This window comes from Bombina bombina, chromosome 2 (assembly GCF_027579735.1).
Source record: "Bombina bombina isolate aBomBom1 chromosome 2, aBomBom1.pri, whole genome shotgun sequence".
NCBI lineage: Eukaryota > Metazoa > Chordata > Amphibia > Anura > Bombinatoridae > Bombina > Bombina bombina.
The window spans coordinates 1,242,884,377-1,242,911,476 of record NC_069500.1 but is presented as its reverse complement, the minus strand read 5'-3'; the positions used below and the strand labels follow the sequence as shown (position 1 = coordinate 1,242,911,476).

General features: G+C 40.7%; 1 protein-coding gene across 9 annotated transcripts in view; it reads right to left on the bottom strand.

Annotated features, from left to right (window-relative positions):
- The window catches only part of APBB2 (amyloid beta precursor protein binding family B member 2), a 919,850-nt gene that overhangs the window by 345,980 nt on the left and 546,770 nt on the right, over positions 1-27,100 (bottom strand). For 5 of the 9 annotated variants that reach the window (XM_053704021.1, XM_053704024.1, XM_053704022.1 and 2 more), the window contains 2 exons: positions 5,544-5,606; positions 5,011-5,096 (listed from right to left, as the gene is read on the bottom strand). In XM_053704021.1, the coding sequence (XP_053559996.1) occupies positions 5,011-5,096; positions 5,544-5,606 (149 nt within the window). The remainder of the gene's footprint in view (positions 1-5,010; positions 5,097-5,543; positions 5,607-27,100) is intronic. The other 4 variants (XM_053704026.1, XM_053704027.1, XM_053704030.1 and 1 more) reach the window with 1 other exon arrangement.

Genomic DNA, 27,100 nt, shown 5'->3' with positions numbered 1-27,100 from the left:
CAGATTAAGGGTTAATAAATATAATATAGGGGTCGGCGGTGTTAGGGGCAGCAGATTAGGGGTACATAAGGATAACGTAGGTGGCGGTGCTTTGCGGTCGGCAGATTAGGGGTTAATAAGTGTAGGTAGCTGGCGGCGACGTTGTGGGGGGCAGATTAGGGGTTAATAAATATAATATAGGGGTCGGCGGTGTTAGGGGCAGCAGATTAGGGGTACATAAGTATAATGTAGGTGGCGGTCGGCAGATTAGGGGTTAAAAAAATTTAATAGAGTGTCGGCGATGTGGGGGGACCTCGGTTTAGGGGTACATAGGTAGTTTATGGGTGTTAGTGTACTTTAGAGTACAGTAGTTAAGAGCTTTATAAACCGGCGTTAGCCCAGAAAGCTCTTAACTACTGACTTTTTTCCTGCGGCTGGAGTTTTGTCGTTAGATGTCCAACGATCACTTCAGACACGACTCTAAATACCGGAGTTAGAAAGATCCCATTGAAAAGATAGGATACGCAATTGACGTAAGGGGATCTGCGGTATGGAAAAGTCGCAGCTGAAAAGTGAGCGTTAGACCCTATTTTGAGTGACTCCAAATACCGGAGGTAGCCTAAAACCAGCGTTAGGAGCCTCTAACGCTGGTTTTCACGGCTAACGCCAAACTCCAAATCTAGGCCAAAGTATTTTATCACTCTGTCCTATGAACTCTCACCCTTATCACCAGCTCTCTCTCTCCCTTTCATCGCTCTCTCTCTCCCTTTCATCACTCTCTCTCACAGTACAGGGAGTGCAGAATTATTAGGCAAATGAGTATTTTGACCACATCATCCTCTTTATGCATGTTGTCTTACTCCAAGCTGTATAGGCTCGAAAGCCTACTACAAATTAAGCATATTAGGTGATGTGCATCTCTGTAATGAGAAGGGGTGTGGTCTAATGACATCAACACCCTATATCAGGTGTGCATAATTATTAGGCAACTTCCTTTCCTTTGGCAAAATGGGTCAAAAGAAGGACTTGACAGGCTCAGAAAAGTCAAAAATAGTGATATATCTTGCAGAGGGATGCAGCACTCTTAAAATTGCAAAGCTTCTGAAGCGTGATCATCGAACAATCAAGCGTTTCAATCAAAATAGTCAACAGGGTCGCAAGAAGCGTGTGGAAAAACCAAGGAGCAAAATAACTGCCCATGAACTGAGAAAAGTCAAGCGTGCAGCTGCCAAGATGCCACTTGCCACCAGTTTGGCCATATTTCAGAGCTGCAACATCACTGGAGTGCCCAAAAGCACAAGGTGTGCAATACTCAGAGACATGGCCAAGGTAAGAAAGGCTGAAAGACGACCACCACTGAACAAGACACACAAACTGAAACGTCAAGACTGGGCCAAGAAATATCTCAAGACTGATTTTTCTAAGGTTTTATGGACTGATGAAATGAGAGTGAGTCTTGATGGGCCAGATGGATGGGCCCGTGGCTCGATTGGTAAAGGGCAGAGAGCTCCAGTCCGACTCAGACGCCAGCAAGGTGGAGGTGGAGTACTGGTTTGGGCTGGTACCATCAAAGATGAGCTTGTGGGGCCTTTTCGGGTTGAGGATGGAGTCAAGCTCAACTCCCAGTCCTACTGCCAGTTTCTGGAAGACACCTTCTTCAAGCAGTGGTACAGGAAGAAGTCTGCATCCTTCAAGAAAAACATGATTTTCATGCAGGACAATGCTCCATCACACGCGTCCAAGTACTCCACAGCATGGCTGGCAAGAAAGGGTATAAAAGAAGAAAATCTAATGACAAGGCCTCCTTGTTCACCTGATCTGAACCCCATTGAGAACCTGTGGTCCATCATCAAATGTGAGATTTACAAGGAGGGAAAACAGTACACCTCTCTGAACAGTGTCTGGGAGGTTGTGGTTGCTGCTGCACGCAATGTTGATGGTGAACAGATCAAAACACTGACAGAATCCATGGATGGCAGGCTTTTGAGTGTCCTTGCAAAGAAAGGTGGCTATATTGGTCACTGATTTGTTTTTGTTTTGTTTTTGAATGTCAGAAATGTATATTTGTGAATGTTGAGATGTTATATTGGTTTCACTGGTAAAAATAAATAATTGAAATGGGTATATATTTGTTTTTTGTTAAGTTGCCTAATAATTATGCACAGTAATAGTCACCTGCACACACAGATATCCCCCTAAAATAGCTAAAACTAAAAACAAACTAAAAACTACTTCAAAAACTATTCAGCTTTGATATTAATGAGTTTTTTGGGTTCATTGAGAACATGGTTGTTGTTCAATAATAAAATTAATCCTCAAAAATACAACTTACCTAATAATTCTGCACTCCCTGTATTTTATCACTCTGTCCGATGAACTCTCCCCCTCATCACCAGCTCTCTCCCTTTAATCACTCTCTCTCACAGTATTTTATCACTCAGTCCGATGAACTCTCTCCCTCATCACCAGATCTCTCTTCCTTTCATCACTCCCTCTCACAGTATTTTATCACTCTGTCCGATGAAGTCTCTCCCTCATCACCAGATCTCTCTGCCTTTCATCACCCGCTCTCACAGTATTTTATCAATCTGTCCGATGAACTCTCTCCCTCCTCATCACCAGCTCTCTCCCTTTTATCACTCTCTCTCACAGTATTTTATCACTCTGTCCGATTAACTCTCTCCCTCATCACCAGCTCTCTTTCTTTCATCACTCTCTCTCTCAGTATTTTATCACTCTGTCCGATGAACTCTCTCCCTCATCACCAGCTCTCTCCCTTTCATCACTCTCTCTCACAGTATTTTATGACTCTGTACGATGAACTCTCTCCCTCATCACCAGCTCTCTCCCTTTTATCACTCCCTCTCACAGTATTTTATCACTCTGTCCGATGAACTCTCTCCCTCATCACCAGCTCTCTCTCACCTCTCTCTTCCCAATCTTCCTCTTTGACTTTTTTCCCTTTGGAAGGTAAGATTTCTACCTATATAAATATACACATACACCATACTAGCATAATTGTGGATGCATGTAGCATTGAAATTAATTAATGACAATTTAGGCAGTTTTGTTCTATTAGTTTGTATGTAGATATATTTAGGATAGGTAATAATTTTATAAATGACACTTATGCAAGACGTGAATATTATATATTAGAGAATAGAGAAAAAAAATCTTAATTTTTTTTAAAAAAACAGCAAAAAGCAAGATGTTATGATGATAGCTACATGTAGAATTAATCATTGCTGGATATGTTTGTGTGTAAAGTAAATATGAAATTATATTTTAGGGACAGTCTAGTCAAAAATAAACTTGCATGATTCAGTTAGGGTATGTAATTTTAAACAACTTTCCAATTTACTTTTATCATCAATTTTGCTTTGTTCTCTTGGTATTCTTAGTTGAAAGCTAAACCTAGGAAGGCTCATATGCTAATTTCTTAGCCCTTGGGCCGCCTCTCATCGGAATACATTTTGACAGTTTATCACAACTAGAGGGTGTTAGTTCATGTGAGCCATATAGATAACATTGTGTTCATGCCTGTGAAGTTACCCTGGAGTGAGCACTGATCGGCTAAAATGCAAGTCTGTCAAAATAACTGAAATAAGAGGCAGTCTGCAGAGTGTTAGATACAAGGTAATCACAGAGGTAAAAAAGTATATTACCAAAACTGTGTTGGTTGTGTAAAACTGGGGAATGGGTAATAAAGGGATTATTTATCTTTTTAAACAATAAATATTCTGGTGTAAACTGTCCCTTTATTATTGGATGAAACCTTAATTGACAAGTAAGTAATCATTACGTTGTAAGTGATATATAACTGAATCTATTGTTTATTGTGTTTGAATGCAACATTCAGTTTTATGTAGTGCTCACTCACTTTACATGTGAGACTCAGCTCAGCTTCAGGTGTATATTCAGTTTTTATGCAACATTAATTTAGTTTTCATTCAGTGTGCATGCTGTTAAAGTTGAATGCATAATTTATATAACATAAATTAATTTTAAATATAATTGTCATTCAGGTTGGATGCAATGGCTACTTAACTTTTAATTTAATCAAAGCTTAATTTATATCCATTCAATGTTCATTAGGCTGGTATGATGGTTTCACGAGATTTTCTTCCTTTGGTTTTTATTCCCTGTTCAATCAGGTTGTTTTTTACTTAGTTTCCAGTTATGTTTTTAATTGGTTAAAATTTAGCATGTATTAGTTCTGTTTTTATGATGATTTTTTTAATTTAGAGTTCAATTTTTTTTTGTTTTTTTTCAGATAAGCCGTTTATTTAGTCCGGAAACAGCTTTGCTTTTAGCTATAACATTAATTCAGTTTGCATGTTTCTGCTTGCAGATGACATTTATTTACTTTGAATGTATGTTCAAATAGTAACAGTCGTTCAATCTGGATTAACTCTCTGAACATATCTATTTGATTTGAATATAGCCTTTAATTCTTAATTCTTGCACATAAGACTCATTGAGGCCTATTTATCAAATGTCTGTCGGACCTGATCCGACAGTGCGGATCAGGTCCGACAGACATCGCTGAATGCGAAGAGCAATACGCTCTCCGTATTCAGCATTGCACCAGCAGCTCTTGTGAGCTGCTGGTGCAATGCCGCCACCCTGCAGATTCGCGGCCGCCAGCAGGGAGGTGTCAATCAAACCGATCGTACTCGATCGGGTTGAATTGTGGCGATTTCTGTCCGCCTGCTCAGAGCAGGCGGACAGGGTTATGGAGCAGCGGTCTTTAGACTGTTGCTTCATAACTTTTTTTTCAGGCGAGTCTGAAGACTCGCCAGAAACACGGGCCCTCAAGCTCCATTCGGAGCTTGATAAATGGGCCTCATAGACTTTGAATCTAACATAACGGGTTCATTCAATTATTAATTCAGTTTGTACATTAGTCATTTTGTTTCTAAGTTGTGTCTACTGGCCTAATTTCTTTACTTTGTTCACTTAAAGTTTATAATTAATTACCTTTTTTGTTCAGAGTTGATAAAAATCATATGAAGTGTTCAAGATTCTTACCTAAGTTTTAAAGAGGCGTAGCGCAAAGTTGCCCCTTCAAACTCCTTTAGACTTGGATCTGGGTTCACTGTAGCAGCATGCAAGTCCTAAAGGTAAATAGACTTCAGGTTACTATATGATGGCACCATGTCACAATATAATTCACAAGAAAAACGGAGAAAGACAATACCCCATATTTACTAAGCAGATGAATCTATATCATTATGAAATACATTACAAGACTATTCAAATGAACTGTTGTACTGCTTAGTAAAAGGACGATTGTTTTCCTCCTAGCAAAGAAGCATATATAACATTTTAGCAAAAAAGGTAAAGGCATGCATCTTATGTTTTTTTCTGATCTTAAAGAAGAAGTTACCCTGTTTGGTTACTGTCATAACAAATAATAGGTTTGTGAGCCAGACATTGCATCAAGTGCTTCCTTTGCTCTTATTGACCTGATTTATGAATGGTAATTGTGAAAATAAGACAGCCACTGCCATGCAGACAAAACAAAAGGGTTACACTTTGGAATGTTCTGACCAGATACTTGCCTTCCAAATGTTAACATCAATCTTTCCCCCATTCAGAACAGCAAAATCACTCCATGGCTGTTTCTAGGCATACAATAAATCACACAGGAAGACGCACATTGATAAAAAAACAAAACACAAGACAATGTTGTTAGCATATATTTACAGGGTGGCTTCACGATTAACAGTGCCTGAAGAACATGGGTGCAACCACTTAATGCCCAAACTGAGTGTATCACAGGGGTTTCCCTCAGATTACGTTTAACCAAATAAAAATAGGCAGCATTTATAGGATTAATAAGGAAGTTTATGCAAGTATTAAACTAATTGAAAATGTTGTTTAAAATCTGTTAATGCAAAATTCAAGCTTATTGTATTTATTCTGTAGTCATTTGTGAGTTCTGTTTAAAGGGACACTAAACCCACATTTTTTTCACTTCATGATTAAGATAGAGCATGCAATTTTAAGCAATGTACTAATTTACTCCTTTTATCAAATTTTCTTTGTTTTCTTGCTATCTTTATTTGAAAAGCAGGAATCTATTCTTAGAAGCCGGACCATTTTTGGTTCAGCACCTGGGTAGCATATGCTGATTGGTTGGCTAAATGTACCCACCAATCAGCAAGTGCTACTCAGGGTTCTGAACCAAAAATGGGACGGCTCCCAAGATTAGATTCTTGTTTTTTCAAATAAAGATAGCAAGAGAACAGGAAACATTCTCTATCTGAATCATGAAAGAAAAATTTGGGTTTAGTATCCCTTTAATGGCTTGTGCTTTTGGTTAGTGGATTAGCAGAATGGAAAACAAAAGATATGAAACTAACATTTATAAACAAAATATAAGAAACCTAACAACGCCGCATTATGAGGGTCTGAACCTGTTTTATTCTTGCAGAAACATATCAAACACAATCTTTTGTCAGGAGCGTTTAACCCTTTGCGGCTTTAAACACATAGGTGTAGTTTGCTATTGTAAACTGTAAATGAAAATCTATGAAGATGTTTTAGGTTATCACTAATTTACACAGTTTACAACAGCAATGGAATCTGGGTCATAGTTAGCAAGGGACTAATGCAAAACTTACACGCCCTTAACAAAAAACATTTTGTTTTAAAGATAAATTCTAATGTGAAAAATGACCTGATCTAACAAATTTAGAGCATATAAGTATTGCATTACTGAGTCCTAGATAACGTTCCAAATGACACTATTCTACAGTTTTCCATACATGCTGTCCAACACTGGGACAACATTTGTGATTGACCGTACCGCCTGCCCGCAAAGCTTATGAAACCATTTTCAGTAGAGGCGGATGGGGCTGTGTGTGAAATAATAGGGTTAAAAGTGCGTTTTTTATTGCTGAAATGCTGTGGTAATACAGATTAGCACCTTGCTGATATACAGTAATATTTTATTTACATATTTTATCTGACTTTATTATCACTTAATCATCAAATCATCACTTAATCATCAAATTACATGAAGAGACGGAATAAATAACTCAAATATAATGCAAACTAGGGTTTTCTACCCATAAATAAGCATTTTGTATTATCTCAAAGTGTTTAATGTCCCTTTAAACTGTTGAAATGACTGAAAAGAGAATTAAACACGTGGTGACTGTAAATTATTCTTACCCACATAGCTAACTTGCTTTTAATACATTTACTGACAAATAAAAGCTACATAATGTTTCAAAATGGCATTGAAACAATCAAATATTTAAAGGGACAGTAAGTCAAAATGAAAGTTTCATGATTCAGATATAAAGCATGCAATTTTAAACAACTTTTTATTCTTCTTTTATCTAATTTGCTTTGTTCTCTCAGTATCTTCTGTTGAAAAACATACTTAGGTAGGCTCAGGAACAGCAGTGATCTAGTGGGAGCTAGCTGCTGATTGGTGGCTATGCACAAACACCTCTTGTCACTGGCTCCCCCAATGTGTTCAACTAGTTTTGAGTTGTGCATTGCTTCTCCTTCAACAAAGGATACCAAGAAAATGAAGCACATACGATAATAGAAGTAAATTGGAAAGTTGTTTAACATTGTATAAGCTACCTGAATCATAAAATACAACATTTTGTGTTTCATGTCCATGTAAGAAAAAATCTTACTCTGTTTAGCACTGTAGCTATATAATAAAAATAAGTACATTTTTCTAAAGACAAATACAAAACCATATCTCTGTGTGACCCATACATTTTATAATGGTTAAATATTGTTTAGAAATTGTTTGTAAAAGAGAAAAACAATGCTGAGTTAAAGCAATAAAAATATCCTGCCAGCTCCTAATGGTTCCCAAAAAAAAAGTTATTCTTTAGTTATGGGAAACTGCAAAATAAGATCCAGGTAACAATGCAATCCATGTGCCTTGGTTAATTCTATGTCCAACCAAGTGGTTGCACCTATGTCTCAGCTACAGATTCCAGCACAGAATTCAAATCTTAGATTTTCTAAAATAGAATGGTGCAGGAAGCAATGGAAGGGTAGACAATGGCACTAATACAGGCACAGTACTTACCAAAACAAATGACAGGAAATGGAAGAGTTAGTATGGAGTTAAAAATAACAGACAATGAGGTTACAGGGTATTCAGTACTCTACAAGCAAACAATATGGTACTGTGTAGCAGTGCTGGATACAGCCCTTAGTGCTGCTTTGGGCATTATAACTATAAACTACCAAAACGCAGATCATGTTAAAAAACATTTTGCACCACTGGTGCACTTATAGAAATCTTGTTGTGGTGAAGGAATTCAGTGACTGTGAAGGATTATTTTCATTATATGTTAGGAAAAAAATGTTCTTAGTTAATTTCTGTTTACACACAGTTCAAGAAAAATAAATGTAACCACTTAAGAAGCTTGTTTTGTTTAAATACATTACATTTATTATACATTTTATTCTGTAAGTATCAAATATAGATTTGTGTCTGGATATATGAGATAGAATTCACATAAAGGCTCTTGGCAGACTGTATGTTTGTAGACACTTAAAGGGACATAACACCAGTGATTAAGAAAATACTATTTAAAGGGATAGAAAGTAAAAAAAATAAATGTGCATATAAGATTTTGCAATACACTTTCATTAGCAAAGATGCCTCTACTAAAAGTTATTACTGTTTTTCAGTGGTACACATTAATGCTGTGAGTGCCCCATGAATCAGCATTCAAACATCACACCATCTCAGAAAGTCGGCAGTGGCATGTATGACACATATTAGGTCAGCAGGGGCATGTATGACACATATTAGGTCAGCAGTGGCATGTATGACACATATTAGGTCAGCAGTGGCATGTATGACACATATTAGGTCAGCAGTGGCATGTATGACACATATTAGGTCAGCAGGGGCATGTATGACACATATTAGGTCAGCAGTGGCATGTATGACACATATTAGGTCAGAAGTGGCATGTATGACACATATTAGGTCAGCAGTGGCATGTATGACACATATTAGGTCAGCAGTGGCATGTATGGCACATATTGGATCAGCAGAGGCATATATGGCACATATTAGGTCAGCAGTGGCATTTATGACACATATTGGGTCAGCAGTGGCATGTATGGCACATATTAGGACAGCAGGGGCATGTATGGCACATATTAGGACAGCAGTGGCATGTATGCCACATATTAGGTCAGCAGTAGCATGTATGACACATATTAGGTCAGCAGTAGCATGTATGACACATATTAGGTTAGCAGTGGCATGTATGGCACATAGTAGGTCAGCAGTGGCATTTATGACACATATTGGGTCAGCAGTGGCATGTATGACACATATTAGGTCAGCAGGGGCATGTATGCCACATATTAGGTCAGCAGGGGCATATATGCCACATATTAGGTCAGCAGTGGCATGTATGGCACATATTAGGTCAACAGTGGCATGCATGGCACATATCAGGTCAGCAGTGGCATGTATGACACATATTGGGTCAGCAGTGGCATGTATGACACATATTAGGTCAGCAGTGGCATGTATGACACATATTAGGTCAGCAGTGGCATGTATGACACATATTAGGTCAGCAGGGGCATGTATGACACATATTAGGTCAGCAGTGGCATGTATGACACATATTAGGTCAGCAGTGGCATGTATGACACATATTAGGTCAGCAGTGGCATGTATGACACATATTAGGTCAGCAGTGGCATGTATGGCACATATTGGATCAGCAGAGGCATATATGGCACATATTAGGTCAGCAGTGGCATTTATGACACATATTGGGTCAGCAGTGGCATGTATGGCACATATTAGGACAGCAGGGGCATGTATGGCACATATTAGGACAGCAGTGGCATGTATGCCACATATTAGGTCAGCAGGGGCATGTATGACACATATTAGGCCAGCAGGGGCATGTAAGACACACATTAGGCCAGCAGGGGCATGTATGACACATATTGGGTTAGCAGTGGCATGTATGACACATATTAGGTCAGTAGGGGCATGTATGACACATATTAGGTCAGTAGGGGCATGTATGACACATATTAGGTCAGTAAGGGCATGTATGACACATATTAGGTCAGTAGGGGCATGTATGACACATATTAGGTCAGTAGGGTCATGTATGACACATATTAGGTCAGTAGGGGCATGTATGACACATATTGGGTTAGCAGTGGCATGTATGACACATATTAGGTCAGTAGGGGCATGTATGACACATATTGGGTTAGCAGTGGCATGTATGACACATATTAGGTCAGTAGGGGCATGTATGACACATATTAGGTCAGTAGGGGCATGTATGACACATGCATTGTATCAAATTTTATGTACTTAAAGTAAAATATACTGTATATTTGTATAATATATAAATAAATTAAAAACCAACATTTAATAAATTAATTAGTAAATAAATATATTAAATTAATCCACAGTGGAGGAATTTAGATATTTATTTACTTATTAGTACTGCTTAGGTCCAGTTTCACATATTACAATTTATTTAATTTTTTTTGTTTTTTAAATGATTAGCCCAGCAGAAAATGTTTGCCCAGGGTCCAGTCAATATTAAAGACGGCCCTGAAGGGATGCTCTATAATTACTGAATACAACACATCAGTGTATTTTAGTCTTGATCAGAAGCATTTCGCAGTATATGTTATCAAGCACACGTGCTTCTAATAAAAGCTCACACTGCTGTAATGATAGCTTTTACTGTGTAGGGAACCAGTGGGCTATATAGGTTGTACGGTGTACCCACACTCACAGTTGGCAGCTGCTTAGTGCGCCAGCAGAGATGAGGCAATGTGTGTCACCGCCTGCACGCTGAGCAACTGCAAACCAACACATTTTTCTTAATATATCGCAACAAATGTTTCAAATCCATTTCAGTTTTCATTATAGTGAATGTAAAGTTGAATGAATGAGTGCCCGGTTCCTAAAAATACTATTAAACACAGGGGGACTTTTATTCATTAAACTTTACATTGCAGCATGTTTTTTTTTTTTTTAAATACTTAACTTTTCTTTAGCAAAACCAGACCGGCGATCCTCTGCCCGCTTCTCATGCTGTACTTAGCACCTCAATGACGAAACCGGCTTCTTCCAATCACGGCGTGGCCTCACGAGCTGGACGCTCTGGGGTGCATCACATGATTGGAGGAAGATGGTTTTGTCATTGCTGAGGTAAGTACAGAGGAGCTGCGGGTGGAGGATCGCTGGTGTGGGTTTGCTAAAGAAAAAGGTATTTAAAAAAATAAAACAAAAACACTGCAATGTAAAGTTTAATGAATGAAAGTGCCCCTGTTTTCAATAGTATTTTTAAAAACCGGGCACTCATTCATTAAAGTTTACATTCACTTTAAAATGCCCCTTTCGGTTTGTAAGATTTTTGTAGCACTTTTTCATACAAAATGAACCAAAGATTATCTTCTGCATTTATCACCACAAAACTCATTAATATTAATAAACTTATATAAGAACAACCTATAAAAATCTAAAAAGTAGAATTTCCATCTTTTTCCACATAATGGGCCAGATTACAAGTTGCGCACAAAATATTGCTTTTGAGAAAGCAATATTTGTGCTCAACTTAGTAATACCAGTGCACGCAAATGTGCTTCCAATGGGACCCTCGTTCCCATGCCGTGAGACAAGGCATGAGAACTAGCGCAGTGAAGGGGGTTAGTCGCTCAGCAAATATAAATATATATGAATAAATACATATATATTTATGTGTTACTATATGTATATAGACATATTAACACATAAAAATGTATGCATAAGCATATACATATATATTTACTGGGAACAAACAGTACCCATAGACTGCAATGTAGAGGCACTACAATTTTAAGCAAAGTTCTAATTTACTCCTATTATATATTTTTCTTTGTTCTCTTGTAATGGTTGGTTATTTATTAGCAATAAATTAGGGCTCCACTTTGCCCAAATTGGTCTATCCAAATTACCAATGTACGGCTCCTGAACAACTTGTATATTCCCTGTGCCTCAGGCACCAAGAATTTGTGAGAGAATTATCTCCTCAGACTATAATTTGCCCAGCTTTACAACAAAGGTATTTAATATGATCATTACATAATGACAGCACATTTATATATGTTACATATACTGAACTGTGGTAAATGATACCTGAGCCTAGGGAATAAATGTCATGACTCATAGTAATAATATAATAATGCATACAGCAGTTTAGTGAAACAGGTTAAGAAGACATTTCAAGGGTTATGTAAGTTTATTGGTACATGCAGTATTACATTTGAAAACATATAAAAAGAAAATGTATGCTTACCTGATAAATATATTTCTTTTTTGACACGATGAGTCCACGGATCATCTCAATTACTAATGGGACATTCACCTCCTGGTCAGCAGGAGGATGCAAAGAGCACCACAGCAGAGCCGCCAAACAGCTCCTCCCTTCCCTCCCACTCCAGTCATTCGACCGAAGTTAGGAAGAGAAAGGAAAAGCCAAGGTGCAGAAGTGTCTGAAGTTTACAATAACCCACAACCTGTCTAAAATGAACAGGGCGGGCCGTGGACTCATTGTGTCAAAAAATAAATACATTCATCAGGTAAGCATACATTTTCTTTTCTTTTTTAAGACACGATGAGTCCACGGATCATCTCAATTACTAATGGGATTCAATACCCAAGCTAAAGTACACAGATGATACGGGAGGGACAAGACAAGGAACCTAAACGGAAGGCACCACTGCTTGAAGAAACCTTTCTCCCAAAAAACAGAATTTATGCTTACCTGATAAATTACTTTCTCCAACGGTGTGTCCGGTCCACGGCGTCATCCTTACTTGTGGGAATATCTCTTCCCCAACAGGAAATGGCAAAGAGTCCCAGCAAAGCTGGCCATATAGTCCCTCCTAGGCTCCGCCCACCCCAGTCATTCGACCGACGGACAGGAGGAAAAATATAGGAGAAACCATATGGTACCGTGGTGACTGTAGTTAGAGAAAATAATTCATCAGACCTGATTAAAAAATCAGGGCGGGCCTTGGACCGGACACACCGTTGGAGAAAGTAATTTATCAGGTAAGCATAAATTCTGTTTTCTCCAACATTGGTGTGTCCGGTCCACGGCGTCATCCTTACTTGTGGGAACCAATACCAAAGCTTTAGGACACGGATGAAGGGAGGGAGCAAATCAGGTTACCTAAACGGAAGGCACCACGGCTTGCAAAACCTTTCTCCCAAAAATAGCCTCCGAAGAAGCAAAAGTATCAAATTTGTAAAATTTGGCAAAAGTGTGCAGTGAAGACCAAGTCGCTGCCTTACATATCTGATCAACAGAAGCCTGGTTCTTGAAGGCCCATGTGGAAGCCACAGCCCTAGTTGAGTGAGCTGTGATTCTTTCAGGAGGCTGCCGCCCGGCAGTCTCATAAGCCAATCGGATGATGCTTTTAAGCCAAAAGGAAAGAGAGGTAGAAGTCGCTTTTTGACCTCTCCTTTTACCAGAATAGACGACAAACAGAGAAGATGTTTGTCTGAAATCTTTTGTAGCTTCTAAATAGAATTTTAGAGCACGGACTACGTCCAAATTGTGTAACAAACGTTCCTTCTTTGAAACTGGATTCGGACACAAAGAAGGTACAACTATCTCCTGGTTAATATTTTTGTTAGAAACAACCTTTGGAAGAAAACCAGGCTTAGTACGCAAAACCACCTTATCTGCATGGAACACCAGATAGGGCGGAGAACACTGCAGAGCAGATAACTCAGAAACTCTTCTAGCAGAAGAAATAGCAACCAAAAACAAAACTTTCCAAGATAACAACTTAATATCTATGGAATGTAAAGGTTCAAACGGAACCCCTTGAAGAACTGAAAGAACTAGATTTAAACTCCAGGGAGGAGTCAAAGGTCTGTAAACAGGCTTGATCCTAACCAAAGCCTGAACAAATGCTTGAACATCTGGCACAGCTGCCAGTCGTTTGTGTAGTAAGACAGATAAAGCAGAAATCTCTCCCTTTAGAGAACTCGCAGATAATCCTTTATCCAAACCTTCTTGTAGAAAGGAAAGAATCTTAGGAATTTTTATCTTATTCCATGGGAATCCCTTGGATTCACACCAGCAGATATATCTTTTCCATATTTTATGGTAAATCTTTCTAGTTACCGATTTTCTGGCTTGAACCAGAGTATCTATCACAGAATCTGAAAACCCACGCTTTGATAGAATCAAGCGTTCAATCTCCAAGCCGTCAGCTGGAGGGAGACCAGATTTGGATGTTCGAATGGACCCTGAACAAGAAGGTCCTGTCTCAAAGGTAGCTTCCATGGTGGAACCGATGACATATTCACCAGGTCTGCATACCAAGTCCTGCGTGGCCACGCAGGAGCTATCAAGATCACCGAGGCCCTCTCCTGTTTGATCCTGGCTACCAGCCTGGGAATGAGAGGAAACGGTGGAAACACATAAGCTAGGTTGAAGGTCCAAGGCGCTACTAGTGCATCCACTAGAGTCGCCTTGGGATCCCTGGATCTGGACCCGTAGCAAGGAACCTTGAAGTTCTGACGAGACGCCATCAGATCCATGTCTGGAATGCCCCATAATTGAGTCAACTGGGCAAAGATCTCCGGGTGGAGTTCCCACTCCCCCGGATGGAATGTCTGACGACTCAGATAATCCGCCTCCCAGTTTTCCACACCTGGGATGTGGATCGCAGATAGGTGGCAGGAGTGATCCTCCGCCCATTGTATTATTTTGGTCACTTCTTTCATCGCCAGGGAACTCCTTGTTCCCCCCTGATGATTGATATACGCAACAGTCGTCATGTTGTCTGATTGGAATCTTATGAATCTGGCCTTTGCAAGCTGAGGCCAAGCCCTGAGAGCATTGAATATCGCTCTTAGTTCCAGAATGTTTATCGGGAGAAGAGACTCTTCCCGAGACCATAGTCCCTGAGCTTTCAGGGATTCCCAGACCGCGCCCCAGCCCACTAGACTGGCTTCGGTCGTGACGATGACCCACTCTGGTCTGCGGAAGCTCATTCTCTGGGATAGGTGGTCCAGGGTTAGCCACCAACTGAGTGAATCTCTGGTCTTCTGATCTACTTGAATCACTGGAGACAAGTCTGTATAGTCCCCATTCCACTGTTTCAGCATGCACAGTTGTAATGGTCTTAGATGAATTCGCGCAAAAGGAACTATGTCCATTGCTGCAACCATCAACCCTACTACTTCCATGCACTGAGCTATGGAAGGACATGGAACAGAATGAAGAACTTGACAAGCGCTTAGAAGTTTTGACTTTCTGACATCTGTCAGAAATATCCTCATTTCTAAGGAATCTATTATTGTTCCCAAGAAGGGAACTCTTGTCGACGGAGACAGAGAACTTTTTTCTATGTTCACCTTCCATCCGTGAGATCTGAAAAAGGCCAGAACGATGTCTGTATGAGCCTTTGCTTTTGAAAGGGACGACGCTTGTATTAGAATGTCGTCCAAGTATGGTACTACTGCAATGCCCCTCGGTCTTAGAACCGCTAGAAGGGACCCGAGTACCTTTGTGAAAATCCTTGGAGCAGTGGCTAACCCGAATGGGAGGGCCACAAACTGGTAATGTTTGTCCAGAAAGGCGAACCTTAGGAACTGATGATGTTCTTTGTGGATAGGAATATGTAGGTACGCATCCTTTAGATCCACGGTAGTCATAAATTGACCTTCCTGGATAGTAGATAGAATCGTTCGAATGGTTTCCATTTTGAACGATGGCACCCTGAGAAATATGTTTAGGATCTTTAAATCCAGAATTGGTCTGAAGGTTCCCTCTTTTTTGGGAACTACGAACAGATTTGAGTAAAATCCCATTCCTTGTTCCGTCATTGGAACTGGGTGTATCACTCCCATCTTTAACAGGTCTTCTACACAATGTAAGAACGCCTGTCTCTTTATTTGGTTTGAGGATAAGTGAGACATGTGGAACCTTCCCCTTGGGGGTAGTTCTTTGAATTCCAGAAGATAACCCTGAGAAACTATTTCTAGCGTCCAGGGATCCTGAACATCTCTTGCCCAAGCCTGAGCAAAGAGAGAGAGTCTGCCCCCCACTAGATCCGGTCCCAGATCGGGGGCTACTCCTTCATGCTGTTTTGTTAGCAGCGGCAGGCTTCTTGGCCTGCTTACCCTTGTTCCAGCCTTGCATCGGTTTCCAGGCTGGTTTGGTCTGTGAGGCATTACCCTCTTGCTTAGAGGATGCAGAATTAGAGGCCGGTCCGTTCCTGAAATTACGAAAGGAACGAAAATTAGACTTATTCTTGGCTCTGAAAGGCCTATCTTGTGGGAGGGCGTGGCTCTTTCCCCCAGTGATGTCTGAGATAATCTCTTTCAATTCTGGCCCAAAGAGAGTTTTACCCTTGAAGGGGATATTAAGCAATTTTGTCTTGGATGATACATCCGCTGACCAAGACTTTAGCCAAAGCGCTCTGCGCGCCACAATTGCAAACCCTGAATTTTTCGCCGCTAATCTAGCTAATTGCAAAGCGGCATCTAAAATAAAAGAGTTAGCCAACTTAAGTGTGTGAACTCTGTCCATAACCTCCTCATATGGAGTCTCTCTACTGAGCGACTTTTCTAGTTCCTCGAACCAGAACCACGCTGCTGTAGTGACAGGAACAATGCACGAAATGGGTTGAAGAAAATAACCTTGCTGTACAAAAATCTTTTTAAGCAAACCCTCCAATTTTTTATCCATAGGATCTTTGAAAGCACAATTATCCTCAATAGGAATAGTCGTGCGCTTGTTCAGAGTAGAAACTGCCCCCTCGACCTTAGGGACTGTCTGCCATAAGTCCTTTCTGGGGTCGACCTAGGAAATAATTTCTTAAATATAGGAGGGGGAACAAAAGGTATGCCGGGCTTCTCCCACTCCTTATTCACTATGTCCGCCACCCGCTTGGGTATAGGAAAAGCGTCGGGGTGCACCGGAACCTCTAGGATCTTGTCCATCTTGCATAATTTTTCTGGAATGACCAGGTTGTCACAATCATCCAGAGTAGATAACACCTCCTTAAGCAGTGCGCTGAGATGTTCTAATTTAAATTTAAATGTCACAACATCAGGTTCAGCCTGTTGAGAAATTTTTCCTGAATCTGAAATTTCCCCATCTGACAAAACCTCCCTCATGGCCCCTTCAGATTGTTGTGAGGGTATGACAGAGCAATTATCATCAGCGCCCTCCTGCTCTTCAGTGTTTAAAACAGAGCAATCGCGCTTTCTCTGATATGCAGGCATTTTGGATAAAATATTTGCTATGGAGTTATCCATTACAGCCGTCAATTGTTGCATGGCAATAAGCATTGGCGCGCTAGAAGTACTAGGGGCCTCCTGCGTGGGCAAAACTGGTATAGACACAGAAGGAGATGATGTAGAACCATGTCTACTCCCTTCATCTGATGAATCATCTTGGGCAACTTCATTATCTGTGACAGTACTGTCCTTACTTTGTTTGGACGCTATGGCACAATTATCACACAATTTTGAAGGGGGAGACACATTGACTTTCATACATATAGAACATAGCTTATCTGAAGGCACAGACATGTTAAACAGGCTCAAACTTGTCAATAAAGCACAAAAACCGTTTTAAAACAAAACCGTTACTGTCTCTTTAAATTTTAAACAGAGCACACTTTATTACTGAATATGTGAAAAAATATGAAGGAATTGTTCAAAATTTACCAAAATTTCATCACAGTGTCTTAAAGCATTAAAAGTATTGCACACCAATTTTCAGAGCTTTAACCCTTAAAATAACGAAACCGGAGCCGGTTACAGTTTTAACCCCTCTACAGTCCCAGCTACAGCCTTTGCTGCGACTTTACCAAGCCCAGAGGGGAATACGATACCAAATGACGCCTTCTAGGAACTTTTCCAACTATTTTCAGATCCTCACACATGCATCTGCATGTCTTGCTCTCAAAAACAACTGCGCAGTAATGGCGCGAAAATGAGGCTCAGCCTACAACTGGTAAGGCCCTTCCTGACTGGAAAAGGTGTCTAACATAGTGCCTGACGTTAAAAAACGTTCCCCAAGTTTATAAGTGTGAATTATCAGCATAAACATGTATAAAATGTCCAAATAAAGCAATCGATTTAGCCCATAAAAGTGTCTACCAGTTTTATAGCCCATATTAAGCCCTTTATTCTGTTTGAGACTAAGAAAATGGCTTACCGGTCCCCATGAGGGGAAATGACAGCCTTCCAGCATTACACAGTCTTGTTAGAAATATGGCTAGTCATACCTTAAGCAGAAAAGTCTGCTAACTGTTTCCCCCAACTGAAGTTACTTCATCTCAACAGTCCTATGTGGAAACAGCAATCGATTTTAGTTACTGTCTGCTAAAATCATCTTCCTCTCACAAACAGAAATCTTCATATTTTTGTGTTTCAGAGTAAATAGTACATAACAGCACTATTTTAAAATAACAAACTCTTGATAGTAGAATAAAAAAACTACAACTAAACACCTGTGCAACGGCAAAGAGAATGACTGGGGTGGGCGGAGCCTAGGAGGGACTATATGGCCAGCTTTGCTGGGACTCTTTGCCATTTCCTGTTGGGGAAGAGATATTCCCACAAGTAAGGATGACGCCGTGGACCGGACACACCAATGTTGGAGAAACGGCCTCAGCCGAGGCAAAAGTGTCAAATTTGTAAAACCTTGAAAATAAAGAGAAAACCAAGTTGCAGCCTTGCAAATCTATTCCATAGAAGCTTAATTTTTGAATGCCCATGAGGAAGCAACGGCCTTCATGGAATGAGCCGTAACTCTCTTTGAAGACTGCTGTCCAGCAGTCTCATATGCAAAACGTAAGATACCCTTCAGCTAAAAAGAAAGAGAAGTAGCTATAACTTTCTGTCCCTTGCGTTTTCCTGAGAAAACCACAAACAAAGAAGAAGACTGACAACAGACCCTACTCGCCTTCAGGTAAAACTTTAAAGCACGGACCACGTCCCAATTGAGCAGAAATCTTTCCTTCTGAGAAAAAGGATTAGGACACAAGAAAAGAACAACAATCTCCTGATTAATGTTCCGATCAGAAACAACCTTAGGAAGAAATCCTAATTTAGTACGTAAAAACTATCTTATTTGAATGGAAATAAGATAAGGAGACTCATACTGTAATGCCGAGAGCTCTGACACTCTCCGAGCATAAGAAATAGCAACAAGAAATAAAACTTTCCAAGATAACAACCTAATATCTAAAGGAAAGAATAGGCTCAAACGGAACCCCTTGAAGAACTCTGAGAACTAAATTCAGATTCCATAGATGAGTAACTGGATTGAACACAGGCCTGCTCCTGGCCAAGGCCTGACAAAATGATTGTACATCTGGGACATCTACCAGACGTTTGTGTAACAAAAAAGAGAAAAACAGAGTTTTTACCCTATAGGGAAGCCCAGAGGCAGAACTTTTCTTCACTTTCTGCGATGAGATTTTTTTTTAGTGAAAAATTTTATGCAGGTTATTCTTAAATAAAATAAAATTTTAAATTAGACAGTTACACTAAGGCACCAGTTAAATTGCAATGTGTTGATTAACTGAAGAATAAAGCAATTTTTAATGTTTTATAATATAGTGCAGTAGTTGAAAATTGCATTGCAAATTAGCTACATTCAAAAAAAGAAAATTTTAAAATGTCTCTTGAATAAATCTGTTTCCTTTTCTCTTGGTCTAACATAGAAATGTAGTAATAAAAAAGATACAAAGCTCATACTAACGTCTTACATTCAGAATAAACAGCTTTGCAGACTGGGAAAGACTAGGGTGCGGGTTTGATTTTTTTCTCTCTGAGAGCAAGTCGACAAGCAATGCGCTGCAGCGCTACTGCATATTTGTATGCTCACTTCAAACAGCACTTTGCTCTGGATGCACTGTGCTAAGGAAAACTTACACAGTGCAACCAGAGCACAGCTCTGTTTAAGGAGAAATGTCTAATGTGGAGCAGCACTACAAAGTTCAAGCGCTAACAGTGCCTGCATGTGTCCTGTTCTTTCTGCAGACATGCTGCATTTTCTGCGATGACATCTCAGATCACTGTATGTTCTGCCTTGGGGTAGGGAAGTTGACGATAAACCTTTCTTGTAGAAAAGACAAAATTCTAGGAATCCTAACTATTCCATGAGTAGCCCATGGATTCACACCAATAGAGATATTTACGCCATATCTTATTATAAATTTGACTAGTGACAGGCTTACGAGCCTGAATCATGGTCACAATGACCGAATCAGAAAATCCCCGCTTGGATAATATTAAGTGTTCAATCTCCAAGCAGTCAGTTTCAGATAAACCAGATTTAGGTGAAGGAGGGGACCTTAAATTAGAAGGTCCTTCCTCAACGGAAGTCTCCAAGGTGGCAGAGATGACATGTCCACCAGATCTGCATACCAAATCCTACGAGGTTAAGTCGGTGCTATGAAGATCACCGAAGCCCTCTCCTGCTTGATTTGAGCAATAACCCGAGGAAGAAAACTAAAAGGAGGAAAAAGCTGGAGAACACTTCCGGATGGAGTTCTCCCCTGGATAAAAGGTCTGCCTGTTCAGGAAATCTGCCTCCCAGTTGTTCCACCCCTGGGATGTGGATCGCCGACAGGGCAGCGAGAATGGGCCTCCACCCACTGAATTATTTTGGATACCACTGTCATCGTTAAGGAACTCCTCGTTCCTCCCTGATGATTGATGTAAGCCACTGACGTCATTTTGATCGACTGGAACATGATAAACTGGACCAAGGCTAACTGAGGCCAGGCCAGAAGAACATTGTAAATCGCTCTCAGCTCAAGAATGTTTATAGGAAGAACAGACTCTGGCTGAATCCAAACCCCCTGAGCCCTTAGGGAGCCCCAGACTGCTCCCCACCTTAGAAGGCTGGCGTCTGTTGTCCCAATCACCCAAGATGGTCTGCGAAAGCAGGTTCCTTGGGAGAGATGATCCAGAAACAACCACCATTAAAGAGAATCCTTTGTCTCCTGCTCCAGTAGTATTTGAAGAGACAAATCTGTATAATCTCCGATCCATCGCCTGATCATGCTTAGCTGCAGAGGTCTGAGATGGGACCGAGCAAACGGGATGATGACCATTGTCGCCACTATCAGCCCGATTACCTCCATGCACTGAGCCACTGAAGGCCGATTAGTGGACTGAATGACCAGACAAGTATCGATAATCTTTGATTTCCTGACATCCTGTCAGAAAAATCATCATTGATATGTAATCCATTATGTTACCCAGAAAGTTACCCTTGTGCATGGGACTAAGGAACTCTTTTCCAAATTTACCTTCCACCCGCGAAATCGCGGGAAGGATAACACCATGTCCCTGTGAAATCTTGCTTGCTGTAAGGATGGCGCCTGGACTAGGGTGTCGTCCAGACAGGACGCCACTGCAATGCCCAGAAACCGAAGCAATCCCAGCGTCTTTGTAAAAACTCTGAGAGCTGTTGCAAGACCAAAAAGAAGAGCCACGAACCATAAGCGTTTGTCCAGAAGAGCAAACCTTAGAACTGAGACGATTCATGAGAATGAGTTTGAAAACTTGAAGGCAAGAATTTGAAATAAAGGAATTAGCCAATTTAAAAGCTTTTATCCTATCCTGGATTTTATCCATGGGAGTTTCTGACTTAGTAGCATCAGACAACGCATCAAATCAATATGCAGTCGCACTAGTGACGATAGCAAAGTACCCAGCTGGCTGCCATTGTAAGTCCTGGTGTACATCACTTTCCCAACTATCCTCTAAGGGTATAGAACATCTCTTAGCTAAGCTGGAAACTACTCCTTCCACCCTAGGGAATGTTTGCCCAGTCTCCTTAGCTGAGTCAGATATGGGAAACGGTCTCTTCCGTTCCTTATAAATCACTGGACGCACTAGGAAAGAATACACTGGTAGTGTCGGAGTCGTCCAGGTTAGCTAAAACCTCCTAAAGTAACACATGGAGATGTACAAGCTAAAAAACTGAAGGAGTCTTTGAAGGCACAACTATTCTCTATAGGAATAGTAGGTCTCTTAGCTAAAGTGGAAACGGCACCCTCCACCTTGGGAACTGTTTGTCAGGCCTCCTTAATAGAGGCAGCTATGGGAAATCCTGTCGAGGAAGTAACCTCAAAATATTTGTTCAGCTTACTGGACTTCTTAGGGACAACAACTACCGTTGAGTCTCTGTTGTCCAAAGTAGCTAAAACCTCCTCAAATAACAGACGGAGGTGTTATACTTTAAACCTGAAAGATACAACCTCAGTATCGGCAGGGGGAATTACACTTTCTGAATCTGAAACTTCGCCTTCAGATGCTACTACAGTATCCACCTCCTCAGGCCTCTGGGAGGGGACCTCTGAAATCGCTCAGAAACCTCGCTTACAGATCTGATTTTCCTCTTACGCTTTCCCTGCAACATTGGAAAAGCAGATAACGCATCAGAAAATGTAGAAGACATGAAAGAAGCGATGTCTCTTAAAGTAACTCCAGCAGGAGCTATTGCGGAAGCGCAGGGCACTGCTTGTGAGGGCGGTAAAATTTGGGACGCTTGAGGAGACAGATGCGGCATATATTGGACCTCACCATTAGACTCCTGGACAACATCCTCTTTAGAAAGATTTTGGCTCTGAAAAAAATCTTTTCTCTATAGCTTAGAGTCCTCTCAATACATGAGGAACAGAAAAAAGATTGGTGGTTCCACGTTTGCATCAAAACACAAGGAGCAAGTGAAATCTTGCAAGGTCCCTTGGTCCATTCTGATCACAATGACACAATTATGAAATAAAACTTTTAATTTTGTAACAAAAATGTTTAAGTGTAGAAACGTTACTGTGCCTTTAAATTTTAAAAGTGTAACTTTTTTTATATATATATTTTTTACTGCACAAGTAAAAACGTATGTGAAAGACTAAAACCAATTAGATAATGCCCCTTTTTACTTGTTAGGCAAAGATCCGGACTCAACAGGGATACGTCACAGATCTATCCGCTCCTAGAAACGCATGTATTAGTAAGAACCATGCGCTTCTAGGCAGAGACTGAAATTTCCTGATCCGGTAATCTATAAACACGGAAGCGCAGTGAAAAGGCACACAAACGGAAGCCCCGCCCCTCATGGGCGTTTTTAACCGCAACCTCCTCTCACGGTCGGCATTTTGATTAAAAACATAATTTATGCTTACCTGATAAATTTATTTCTCTTGTAGTGTATCCAGTCCACGGATCATCCATTACTTATGGGATATTCTCCTTCCCAACAGGAAGTTGCAAGAGGATCACCCACAGCAGAGCTGCTATATAGCTCCTCCCCTAACTGTCATATCCAGTCATTCGACCAAAAACAAACAGAGAAAGGAGAAACCATAGGGTGCAGTGGTGACTGTAGTTTAATTAAAATTTAGACCTGCCTTAAAAGGACAGGGCGGGCCGTGGACTGGATACACCACAAGAGAAATAAATTTATCAGGTAAGCATAAATTATGTTTTCTCTTGTTAAGTGTATCCAGTCCACGGATCATCCATTACTTATGGGATACCAATACCAAAGCTAAAGTACACGGATGATGGGAGGGACAAGGCAGGATTACGCGGAAGGAACCACTGCCTGAAGAACCTTTCTCCCAAAAACAGCCTCCGAAGAAGCAAAAGTATCAAATTTGGAAAATTTGGAAAAAGTGTGAAGCGAAGACCAAGTCGCAGCCTTGCAAATCTGTTCAACAGAGGCCTCATTTTTAAAGGCCCAGGTGGAAGCCACAGCTCTAGTAGAATGAGCTGTAATCCTTTCAGGGGGCTGCTGTCCAGCAGTCTCATAGGCTAGGCGTATTATGCTCCGAAGCCAAAAGGAAAGAGAGGTTGCCAAAGCTTTTTGACCTCTCCTCTGTCCAGAGTAAACGACAAACAGGGTAGATGTTTGACGAAAATCTTTAGTAGCTTGTAAGTAAAACTTCAAGGCACTGACTACGTCCAGATTATGTAAAAGACGTTCCTTCTTTGAAGAAGGATTAGGACACAATGATGGAACAACAATCTCTTGATTGATATTCTTGTTAGAAACCACCTTAGGTAAAAACCCAGGTTTGGTACGCAGGACTACCTTATCTGCATGAAAAATCAGATAAGGAGAATCACATTGTAAGGCAGATAGCTCAGAGACTCTCCGAGCCGAGGAAATAGCCATCAAAAACAGAACTTTCCAAGATAAAAGTTTAATATCTATGGAATGAAGGGGTTCCAACGGAACTCCTTGAAGAACTTTAAGAACCAAGTTTAAGCTCCACGGGGGAGCAACAGGTTTAAACACAGGCTTAATTCTAACCAAAGCCTGGCAAAATGCCTGGACGTTTGGAACCTCTGCCAGACACTTGTGCAAAAGAATAGACAGAGCAGAAATCTTTCCCTTTAAGGAACTAGCTGATAATCCTTTGTCCAAGCCCTCTTGGAGAAAAGACAATATTCTAGGATTCCTAACCTTACTCCATGAGTAATTCTTGGATTCACACCAATAAAGATATTTACTCCATATCTTGTGGTAGATTTTCCTGGTAACAGGCTTTCGTGCCTGTATTAAAGTATCAATGACTGACTCGGAGAAGCCACGCTTTGATAGAATCAAGCGTTCAATCTCCATGCAGTCAGTCTCAGAGAAATTAGATTTGGATGATTGAAAGGACCTTGTATCAGAAGGTCCTGTCTTAGAGGCAGAGTCCATGGTGGAAAGGATGACATGTCCACTAGGTCTGCATACCAAGTCCTGCGTGGCCACGCAGGTGCTATCAGAATCACTGATGCTCTCTCCTGTTTGATTTTGGCAATCAGTCGAGGGAGCAGAGGAAACGGTGGAAACACATAAGCCAGGTTGAAGAACCAAGGCGCTGCTAGAGCATCTATCAGCGTCGCTTCTTGGTCCCTGGACCTGGATCTGTAACAAGGAAGCTTGGCGTTCTGGCGAGACGTCATGAGATCCAACTCTGGTTTGCCCCAACGATGAATCAACTGAGCAAACACCTCCGGATGGAGTTCCCACTCCCCCGGATGGAAAGTCTGACGACTTAGAAAATCCGCCTCCCAGTTCTCCGACTGAAATCTGATGAACCTCAGTGTTGCTAACTGAGGCCAAGCCACAAGAGCATTGAATATCGCTCTTAACTCCAGAATATTTATTGGAAGGAGTTTCTCCTCCTGAGTCCACGATCCCTGTGCCTTCAGGGCCTATGGGGCTCCACCATGGCTTTCAAACATAATGAACAAGTAGTTTCCTCTGTGTCAGACATGTTTAAACAGACTAGCAATGAGACTAGCAAGCTTGGAAAACACTTTAAACAAGTTTACAAGCAATATAAAAAACGTTACTGCACCTTTAAGAAACACAAATTTTGTCAAAATTTGAAATAACAGTGAAAAAAGGCAGTTACACTAACGAAATTTTTACAGTGTATGTAACAAGTTAGCAGAGCATTGCACCCACTTGCAAATGGATGATTAACCCCTTAATACCCAAAAAATAATAAAACACAAAAACGTTTTTTGTTTGTTTTTTTTTTCAAACAGTCACAACAACTGCCACAGCTCTACTGTGGCTTTTTACCTCCCTCAAAAACGACTTTGAAGCCTTTTGAGCCCTCCAGAGATGTCCTGGATCATGCAGGAAGAAGCTGGATGTCTGTGTCTGTAATTTTTGCTGTGCAAAAAAACGGCAAAATAGGCCCCTCCCACTCATATTACAACAGTGGAAAGCCTAAGGAAACTGTTTTTAGGCCAAATTCAAGCCAACCATGTGGAAAAAAACTAGGCCCCAATAAGTTTTATCACCAAATACATATAAAAACGATTAAACATGCCAGCAAACGTTTTATATTACATTTTTATAAGAGTATGCATCTCTATTAATAAGCCTGATACGAGTAGCTATCACTGCATTTAAGGCTTTACTTACATTAGTTCGGTATCAGCAGCATTTTCAAGCAAATTCCATCCCTAGAAAAATATTAACTGCACATACCTTATTGCAGGAAAACCTGCACGCCATTCCCTCTCTGAAGTTACCTCACTCCTCAGAATATGTGAGAACAGCCATGGATCTTAGTTACTTCTGCTAAGATCATAGAAAACGCAGGCAGATTCTTCTTCTAAATACTGCCTGAGATAAACAGTACACTCCGGCACCATTTAAAAATAACAAACTTTTGATTGAAGAATAAACTAAGTATAAAACACCACACTCCTCTTACGACCTCCATCTTGGTTGAGGCTTGCAAGAGAATGACTGGATATGACAGTTAGGGGAGGAGCTATATAGCAGCTCTGCTGTGGGTGATCCTCTTGCAACTTCCTGTTGGGAAGGAGAATATCCCATAAGTAATGGATGATCCGTGGACTGGATACACTTAACAAGAGAAATAAGCCACCGTGTGAGATAAAAACACCAGCCATAAAAACCTCCATGTTTCCTAGCCCCAGTGCCTGCATAATACTGCATTGTTCCCTCAGGCTCTGAAAGTTTGTATGTCCCAACAACCAAGCGACTTTCATATGAGCCCTTTGATTGTTTCGTGTGTGAGAAGTAAAGTGCTCCCTTTTGCTCTGAGTATAATTAGCCCCAGAATAACAAAGTGGCACATACCTCATATGTTTGCCCTACAGTCAGGCAGTCCATCAGGTTTAAGAGGTCCTCTCCCTCCCATGGACCTGTGAAAAAAGGAGAAATTCCTGAGTAAATATCCCTCAGGTATTCTGGATTTAGGGCAGCATACAATATATGGGAGGCGCAGTGAGAATTATGCCCCACAAGTTCCCATTGCTCTAAAGCCACCAAAGCTCTACTGTAGAGACTGATATGGACTACGGCTACACCCTAGAACAAAGCAGCACACTCTGGCACTAGTTTAAAAATAATAAACTCTTGATTGAAGAATCTAATCTAACACCTCAATTTACCTCTTACTATCACTAATGTAGGCAAAGAGAATGACTGGAGTGGGAGGGAATGGAGGCTGTTTGGCGGCTCTGCTGTGGTGCTCTTTGCCTCCTCCTCCTGACCAGGAGGTTAATGTCCCATTAGTAATTGAGATGATCCGTGGACTCATCGTGTCTTAA